We start from the raw sequence: 8,965 nt of genomic DNA, 5'->3' as shown, positions 1-8,965 counted from the left end.
GTCAGTGAGGACGTGTTGGTCAGTGAGGACGTGTTGGTCAGTGAGGACGTGTTGGTCAGTGAGGACGTGTTGGTCAGTGAGGACGTGTTGGTCAGTGAGGACGTGTTGGTCAGTGAGGACGTGTTGGTCAGTGAGGACGTGTCGGTCAGTGAGGCTGTGTTGGTCAGTGAGGACGTGTTGGTCAGTGAGGCCGTGTTGGTCAGTGAGGACGTGTTGGTCAGTGAGGCCGTGTTGGTCAGTGAGGCCGTGTTGGTCAGTGAGGCCGTGTGTGCGCTGGTCAGTGAGGACGTGTTGGTCAGTGAGGCCGTGTGTGCGCTGGTCAGTGAGGCCGTGTGTGTTCCCCCAGATGTCCCGGAGGCGCTGGTGGGCCTGGGGGCCGGCCTGGTGCTGCTGTCCCTGGGAGGGAACCAGCTGGAGCGGCTCCCGGACCTGCGGGCCCTGGAGGGCCTGGAGGAGGTGAACCTGCTCCACAACCCGCTGCGCTGCGACTGCCCCCTGCTGCCCCTCCGCAGGTGGGTCCCCCCGCCGGGCGACACCGCGGGGGCCACGACCGCTGGGGGCTCTGGGATAAGAGGGGGTGCTGCTCTACGTTAACCTCTCTCTCTCCCTTCCCTATCTCCCCCCTCCTCCCTGTCCTACCTCCTCCCTCTCTCCCTATCTCCTCCCTCTCTCCCCCCTCCTCCCTCTCTCCCTATCTCCCCCTTCCTCCCTCCTCTCTCTCCCCCCTCCTCCCTCCCTCCCTATCTCCCCCCTCCTCCCTGTCCTACCTCCTCCCTCTCTCCCTATCTCCTCCCTCTCTCCCCCCTCCTCCCTCTCTCCCTATCTCCCCCTTCCTCCCTCCTCTCTCTCCCCCCTCCTCCCTCCCTCCCTATCTCCCCCCTCCTCCCTCTCTCTCCCCCCTCCTCTCTCCCTCCCTATCTCCCCCCCCCCCTTCTCCCTCTCTCTTCCCCCCTTCTCCCTCCCTCTCTCCCCCAGGTGGATGGAGAACACGTCTCTGGCTCTGACGGCCACCTGCGGTCACCCTCCCGAGGTCAGAGGTCAACGTGTACGACAGGTTGAGGTGTTCAAGTCCTGCGTGGAGACCAGTCCTCCTACGGACCACGCGGTCCCCAGGTCCCAAACCCTCAAGGTCCCCCCAACCCTCAAGGTCCCCACGGGGAAGACCAAGCCAGCCAAGCCCAGAGCCAAGCCTCAGAGGAAGTCCAAGACCCCCACGAAGTCCAAGACCCCCACGAAGTCCAAGACCCCCACGAAGTCCAAGACCCCCACGAAGTCCAAGACCCCCACGAAGACCACGACCCCCGCGAAGACCACGAAGAAGCCCAAGAAGACCTCGAGACCGGATCAGAGCTGACATGTGAACCCTGGGCAGTAGAGGGACACGTTGGTGGTGTGATGTGAGCCCTTGGTGTCTCCTGGGACTGGTTATGTTATCTGATGTGAACAGTGTCTCCTGGGACTGGTTATGTTATCTGATGTGAACAGTGTCTCCTGGGACTGGTTATGTTATCTGATGTGAACAGTGTCTCCTGGGACTGGTTATGTTATTGTGGGACAGAGACTACATCTCGTTTGGTTTTGGAGATTGTGTTTGAGTGGGACCATCTATTTAACTGAATAAACAAACTAACAAATGTGGATTTATATTTGATTTTGAAAACATGGCCAAGTGAATTATAATCTGCGCAGCCTTCCCTTTAACCCTGAAAACAACCAAAACATTGCAGTCTGGCAGGGTTTAAAGCAGGGTTTACACCCGAGTCTGTCCTATGGTCGGACCGGGTTTAGAAATGGACTCGATGACCTCATGTCTCCAGCAGAGGGCAGAACTCGTTAGACACTAATGTCTTACAGTCTATGGTCCTGAGGTCTTTATAGGAAGCTTACACCCCTCTTTAGACTCTTATACATACTATGGTTATCTAGAGCTGGTTGAGATTGATTTACAACCGAAAGTAAACATAGAATTGTATAAATAAATAATAACTACTAATTTAAGAGTGCTAGGCCATCCCCACAGTGGTTCTATGGTGTAATGGTTAGCACTCTGGACTCTGAATCCAGCGATCCGAGTTCAAATCTCGGTAGAACCTGTCTTTTGTCGTTTTCAACATAGACAGTATTTTTCCACAACTCATCGTATTGACCATATCATAGCGCAGGTTTAGTTTAAAAAGCATCGTGATTTGTAATATATCCTGAATGCATCCAAATAGTTTTATGTCGACCAAATGAAACGACGGAACTGCCCCTTTAAACCTTGCAGCGCTGCTCGGTGTTGATTGATTGGGCGTTAACGGCATAGACATATACATATAGAGGCTGCGTTGGTCTTTGGACCGTACGTCGACGTCGCCACCATATTGGAGAGGCCAAGTCTGATCTGCAAACAAGTACAAGTAGACACGGGAGCTGCAGTTTTCTTGATATTAAGCACAATAACGTCTACATTTCTCATCAGAATTCAATGATTCGTTTTTATGCAATGGTTTATGATGTACGTCTAACAAAACCTTTTTAAAATAACCATTTTAAATGTTTATAATATGTCTTAATATGAATATAACGGCTCATCGGTGGAGAAATGTCAACGTTTTAGTGCTTTTTATCCAGAAAAGACGAGAATCCACTACCACAGCTTACCCGTTCACTTGCATTTGTTTAAAGGGCCGGTTTGTGCCGCTCCAACATGGCGGCGCCCTGACGTGCCACCGCCGCGGGTCGACGCAGCTTCTAGGATTCTACTTCTACGCTTCAGGGTCTAAAGCCGAGCGGCTCCTGATAGTCAAGATGGCGGCGGCGATGGATGTTGATACTCCCAGCGGCACCAACAGTGGCGCCAGCAAGAAGCGCTTCGAAGTGAAGAAGGTAACATTCTGACCCTTGATGAGATAAAAAAAATGCTGATATCGGCCAAGAAAACCCCCGGACTGTTGATAACGATTCCCATGAGAAAATGTATTTAGCAGATTGGATGGTGTCTCGCTGAACTAGCGGTAGCTCCCTAAGCTAGCCTCCATGGGGCATGAATGTGCAGTTTGCTCCCTGAGATGAGAGTTAGTGTTAAGTGATCCATGGAGTCATCACAGTGGGAACAGTCAAAGTGTTTGTGTACTGGGGTCTATAGCGGATAATTCGATTATTGGAGGTATCTACCTAACTGGTGTGTAAAGTAGTGTCTCGTCCCCTGTTCGTTGGATGATAAAGGCCTCTCCTTCCTCTGAACCTAAGGCGCTTAAACTATAGGATCACATCATTACCTGGGATTGGATTTAGTCATTAGTTACTTTAGTGGTTACGAGGGGGTATTGCTTTTTAATGCCGAGATATGTACTTGTATAAACCATGAGATATAAAGTATCATTTGTTAGGTACCAATATACAAATATTTTAAGTTTTAATTATCTAGTGAAGTCTGTGCCCCTAGACAGTATTTGGGGTTTCCCTATCTGGTTTCAAATGTTTTCTTTTGCGACATTTTCTACGGAATACCAAAATGTTGACTTTGTATGACGTCGATGTGTTTACAACTTGTGCCCCCCGCAGTGGAACGCCGTTGCGCTCTGGGCATGGGACATCGTCGTGGATAACTGTGCCATCTGTCGGAACCACATCATGGATCTATGTGAGTTTCAAATGGCTTCAGTCTCATTCAAACCCTGACAGACATTCATATTGTGTTCATTGAAAAACTGAACTGAAAACTAGTATATTTGTTGTGTGGTTTAAATTCATGATTCATTCAAGCCAGGCAGCATTTTGATGAGTTTCTCCTCTTCCTCTCAGGCATAGAGTGCCAGGCCAATCAGGCCTCTGCAACGTCCGAGGAGTGCACCGTGGCCTGGGGGGTCTGCAACGTAAGACCACCGCCGCCTCTCTGCCCATTACAGACTCATTTCCATTAGACCGGTTCTGACGTTGTTTTCTGGTCTCTGCCACAGCATGCATTCCATTTCCACTGTATCTCCCGCTGGCTGAAGACCAGACAGGTGTGTCCACTGGACAACAGAGAGTGGGAGTTCCAGAAGTAAGTGTATAGGAAGGAAAATGGGTGGTTCATTGTTGCATTATTATATTATAGCAGGAAGTGCAGTTATGTCTCTAATAGTGTTGCAAATATGAAATATTTGGAATAAGTACAATGCATTGAATGCCCCCTTCTATGTATTGGCTCAGTGGACTATATATAAATAGATGTATATTATGTATGACTTATCCATCTTCTTCTGTCTTCACAGATATGGACATTAGGAAGGATTTTCGGCTTCCCCTTTTGCTCTTATATTTCTCGCCTGTGCAAACATGCTGTTCATCATTTGTCTGAGATGTTGGGTCATATATTGAGTGTGGACCTGCTCATGTTAAGAATACTTTTTTTATTTCAGTTCGCAATGTTGTAAATTAAAATCCCATTAAACACCGTTAAGAAAGCAGATGTGTCAATTCGTGTCCTAAATATATATGAATTGATCCAAACCTTGGGGCTTGTACCGACCTTTGAAGACAAAGCATCTTCTTAGCCCCAGGAATCTAGATCTGCGTGTCGGCTCCTTGGATGGTCATCCTCATGCCGGCTGCACTCTGCAGATTCAGGAGCCATTAATCCGCCACCCTAACAGCTTGAGGTTTAGATGCCTGCTTCATTACTGGGCGTATTACATGATCGACCAGGGTGAGTTCCATCAGTTCAGCTTCACAGGACTTTAAAACATTACCAATCTTGCTAGCATAGAATATCTAGATGATTCCGTTAATTTGTAGACAACACTGGACTAATGGTTTCAGGTATAATCTCTGGCTGTGGCCTAAATCTTTGCTATGGGCCTGTAGCCTCAAGTACAAGTGGAGCCAATCATTCAGGGACAGTCTAATGTAATGCAAACAGAATAAAACTGACTTGATACTCATCTACTGCGTGCAGAGTTGACAAACATTTAAAAAAAGTCAACCAATGCTCATGTGACAATCAAAATTTATTGTGAATTGACTTCAGATACCAAAACTTTTTTGCATTGAAAGTAACAGGGAACAAGTAATACAGTAAAGGAGGCAAACCATTAGAAAATATTGAACTTGGACTAGGGAAAGAAACATTTCAGTTGACAGGAAAATAACTTTTAAAAGTGCCTGCATTGGCTCGGGTCTGGGTCACGCATCGGTCGTGGAAAAAACGTTTGAAATCATTGTAATGCAGGCTAAAGACAACAGGGAGGTGGGTGTGGATAGTGGATGGACATCAGACCTCTGCCCCCCCCCCCTCCCCCCCACCCTGAGAACCCCAGAGCCGTTAATAAGACTAGAGTCGGTAAGGTTACATTTTCCATTAGGTCTTTTCTTGGTCTGCTTTTCGCAGCACACCTTTTATAGTAGAAACATTTTTCGAGCATGCCTTCTGCAGTCCCACCGCCCTGCGTCGATGCAGCCCCCCATCGGACCCCTGCCAGCCACGTCCCTAACTGATCGGTACACAGTGGAATAAACACGTCGGCCAGCCTCCTCCCTCCCTCTCCTCTCTAGGTCTGAGGAGGAGCCCCGAACTTGGCGCTCAGCTTGGTGATGAGAGCCATGATCTTGGGGTTGCCCTGGTACTTTGAGATGTTGGCCGGGTTCTGGGCCACGTCCTGGAAGGCGTCCATGACGTCTTGGTCCTAGGAGACAGACAGACACAGGTTAGTGTTCTCCTCCAGGGTCTGATGAGGCCCATGGCAGCAGGTCTCCGAGGGAGGGGGGAGGGAAGCTCGTTTATGGAAAAGTTGAACTACGATGAACTCCGTCTACAGCCTCTTGAGAACCGTTCCCGGGTTCAGGAGAGGGAGCCGCAGTCACTCACCTTCATGGCGTTCAGCACCTCGGGGTCGTTCAACAGATCCCCGATCCCGGGCATACCGAAGGGAGACCCACCGGCCCCACCGGCACCTCCTGGGAAACCTCCGGCACCTCCTGGGAAACCTCCGGCACCTCCTGGGAAACCTCCGGCACCTCCTGGGAAACCTCCGGCACCTCCTGGGAAACCTCCGGCCCCTAGAGTCAGACGTGATGGAGCTCCATTAGAGAAGGGGTACAGGTGCTTCCACCATCTCTTATCTACTGGTAGCAATGGTTAGGCGGCTGACTCCCAGACGTTTCCTGTCGGGAGCGTCAGCGCTCCGACCTGATAAAGTGAGGCTGGAACCGTACCTGGGAACCCTGGGAATCCTCCGGTTCCTCCTCCTCCTCCAGACGCCTGCCGGGCATCCTCCCCCTAGCAGAGACAGAGGACAAGATGAGGACACGCTACCCCGGCTCCACCCCCCCTGGCTCCACCCCCCTGGCTCCACCCCCCTGGCGACACCCCCCTGCGACACCCCCCTGCGACACCCTCCTGTATCAAACCGCCCCTCACCTTCTGGGCGCGCTCGTGCTCCTCTTTGGCCTTCTTGATGCGCTCCTTCTTGTCCTTGATCTCCTTCTCCTCCCTCTTGCGCTCGTACTTGCGTCGGTGCTCGATGATCCTGGTGGCCTTGGGCTGCACCTCCTTCAGCAGGGCCGAGGCGTCCTCGTCGTAGTCCAGCTTGCAGGCCGTGGCCAGGTCCTTAGCCGCCTCCTCCCAGTTCCCCAGGAGCCTGGGGCAGAACACGGCCCGGTCAACACGACCCCGTCTGGGAGTCGCAGCGGAACAGAACCGCATCGCAGATAGACACATCCAGACCCACTAGGAGGTCACCGAGCCCCACTAGGAGGTCACCGAGCCCCACTACACATCCCGTCCACTAGGGGTCAGGACCTCATCTCTACGAGGCGGTCGGGTCCAGATGAACCTACTTGTTGGCCTTCCCCCTCCACTTGTAGGGCTGTGCAGAGTCGGGGTTGATGGTGATGGCGCGGTCGCAGTCTCTCTTGGCGGCGTTGGGCTTCTTCATCTGGATGAAGACACTGAGGAGGAGACGCCGGTGAGGGGCTGCCGACTGTTTAGCTCACTAAACCAGTCAGTAAACTCACTAAACCAGTCAGTAAACTCACCTAGCTCACTAAACCAGTCATTAAACTCACTAAGCCAGTCAGTAAACTCACCTGGCCCTCTTGGCATACAGGATGGCCACGCAAGGGTTGAGCTTGATGGCGTCGGTGAAGAGCTCCAGAGCCTTCGGCAGGTCGCCTACAGGCCGCACAACAAACACACACATTACGTCCTGCTACACAACACGCGCTAGGTCCTGCTACACAACACATCCAACACAGACCAGGAGCACTCACCCTCTCCCAGGGCGTTGATGGCCTCCATCTTCTTGTCGTTGGCCTGCTCCATCATCTCCTCCGTCACCTGAGGGGTCAAACAGAGTCCGTCAGAAGGCCCGGGGGGGCGGACTCAACCAGGGGGTGAGACGGGAAGGGGGGAGACGGGCAGTAGAGAGAGGAGGGGAGGGGGGAGGCATACCTCCAGGTTCTCGAAGTCTCCCATCTCCTGAGGCTCGTCCGTGTCGGGCTCGATCACGCCCTCGTTGTCGATCTCTGGGGGGGTGGGGGTGGGGGTGGGGGAGAGCGTTTCAGGGCGGGGCTCAGCATCATGACACGCCTCAAAGTGCCTCTAGGGCTCAACTACGCCTCAATGTTGGGCCTCACGTCCGTACCTATGTCACTCTCGTCCTCGGAGATGGCATCCTCTTGGGCGGCGGAGGACTTGGGACCGCATGGACAGCCGCCCTAAAGACACGTTAACCACAACATGGTCCACACGTTAACCACAACACGGTCCACATGTTAATCACAACACACGTTAACCACAACACGGTCCACATGTTAATCACAACACACGGTGTGAGACTGGATCCACTCAGCCCTCCCTCCCTTACACAATACAAAATGTCAAACAAATCTCTATTAGTTTTTTGTTCACCTTGCACGAACCCTCGCTCTTTCTGGGTAGAGGAATAAAGGCGCCCATTCTGAAAAGGAGAATTCCGTCAGCAATGAAGTTCTGAACATGCTTCACAAGATCTAAAGGACACCAAGCAGTCAAACACTGATGATGTTCGACACTCAAATAGTTAAGTTAAACAAGATACAATGGCGACATCTTCTTGAATGCTTCCTATAATAATGAATTCCATGACCGATCGTCCATGGATCTGGTTGCGTTCTGCGCCCGCCCTAACGTCAACCGATGGGCGGAACTGCGGCAGTGTCTCTCGACATAACGCAGTAAACATCACGTTGATCCGCGGAAGACTTCCACCTAGTTATAAAGTTATGATGGTCAACCAACCCCTTCAGCCACGTCCTGAAGAACTCCATCTCCGGCAGGTGCAGCACCGACGAGTTGGACTGGCATAACTGCACGAAGGCCTTCAAGTCCGAGATCTTCTGTGGGTCCATTCTGCGTCCCTGGATGCAGCCCGCTGCTGCTGCTGAGAAACACACGCACACGCACACACAGACGCACAGCCGTCACACGTGGGGAGTGACATACACTCAGCCGTCACACGCTAGCTCCATGTGGCTACATGTCAGAGCTAACCGGGTTCAGCCTCATTCTTCTACTGAACCGCGCGTCTGATTAAAAATCGTAATAGCTTTCTAAAAATACAAATACCATCGACACCTCGGTTAAACTATAACGAAAGTAAACAAAGATCCCAATATCGTCGGCTGGTTTCTATTTTGGAGAACATTAGGAGATGTGTGGAAGGTTCTAGAGTCTGAGGAGTCAGTGATGTCGCATTAAAGCTGCACAAGGAAATATCAGAAAGAGATGTGCCATTCGACGGTCAAAGTGATTCAAACCTGACGGATTCTCACCTTTGTAGAGGATAACGTTGGTCGAGGGATGAGATGAATACCCGCAGAAGGTGCAGACTAGATGACGCACCGCGGTGTTCCTCTGGACCGGACGTTTATGCTGTGATTCTGTTCAGGCGTTGAGCTGCCGGACACACTGCGGGGTCCTGCGCTACGGCGACAAGTCGCCAACAATATCTGTCACTCCTGT

At 51.6% G+C, this 8,965-nt stretch overlaps 3 protein-coding genes and 1 non-coding gene across 8 annotated transcripts in view; 3 read left to right on the top strand and 1 right to left on the bottom strand.

The window, feature by feature from the left end:
• chadla (chondroadherin-like a) overlaps positions 1-1,625 on the top strand; it is a 5,241-nt gene extending 3,616 nt beyond the window's left edge. The window contains 2 exon segments of the mRNA XM_060074787.1: positions 10-512; positions 976-1,625. Of these exon segments, the coding sequence (XP_059930770.1) occupies positions 10-512; positions 976-1,354 (882 nt within the window). The 3' untranslated portion in view covers positions 1,355-1,625.
• A 396-nt stretch (positions 1,626-2,021) lies between these two features.
• trnaq-cug (transfer RNA glutamine (anticodon CUG)) lies at positions 2,022-2,093 on the top strand. Its single transcript has one exon. It is a non-coding gene; the product is annotated as a tRNA-Gln (tRNA).
• A 615-nt stretch (positions 2,094-2,708) lies between these two features.
• On the top strand, positions 2,709-4,431 carry rbx1 (ring-box 1, E3 ubiquitin protein ligase). The gene is made up of 5 exons (XM_060069185.1): positions 2,709-2,868; positions 3,547-3,625; positions 3,787-3,857; positions 3,942-4,027; positions 4,239-4,431. The coding sequence occupies exons 1-5, from the start codon at positions 2,791-2,793 to the stop codon at positions 4,249-4,251; spliced, it is 327 nt and encodes a 108-aa protein (XP_059925168.1). The 5' UTR covers positions 2,709-2,790; the 3' UTR covers positions 4,252-4,431.
• A 524-nt stretch (positions 4,432-4,955) lies between these two features.
• On the bottom strand, positions 4,956-8,927 carry st13 (ST13 Hsp70 interacting protein). Of its 5 annotated transcripts, none has more exons than XM_060068642.1 (12): positions 8,776-8,927; positions 8,243-8,384; positions 7,874-7,922; positions 7,608-7,680; positions 7,415-7,488; positions 7,234-7,300; positions 7,051-7,135; positions 6,802-6,912; positions 6,330-6,602; positions 6,178-6,273; positions 5,831-6,042; positions 4,956-5,648 (listed from the first exon to the last, which is right to left on the bottom strand). In XM_060068642.1, the coding sequence occupies exons 2-12, from the start codon at positions 8,350-8,352 to the stop codon at positions 5,362-5,364; spliced, it is 1,437 nt and encodes a 478-aa protein (XP_059924625.1). In that variant the 5' UTR covers positions 8,353-8,384; positions 8,776-8,927; the 3' UTR covers positions 4,956-5,361. The 5 variants fall into 5 exon arrangements, with proteins under 5 accessions (XP_059924625.1, XP_059924643.1, XP_059924652.1 ...); XM_060068660.1 differs by having other exon boundaries at positions 5,831-6,021; positions 8,776-8,926; XM_060068669.1 differs by having other exon boundaries at positions 6,178-6,241; positions 6,383-6,602; positions 8,776-8,926.
• Between the last annotated feature and the right edge of the window lie 38 nt (positions 8,928-8,965).

The sequence above is a fragment of the Gadus macrocephalus genome, chromosome 2 (assembly GCF_031168955.1).
Source record: "Gadus macrocephalus chromosome 2, ASM3116895v1".
In the NCBI taxonomy this organism is placed as follows: Eukaryota; Metazoa; Chordata; class Actinopteri; order Gadiformes; family Gadidae; genus Gadus; species Gadus macrocephalus.
Note: the sequence above shows the minus strand (reverse complement) of the source record. Positions and strands in the feature narration are given on the sequence as shown.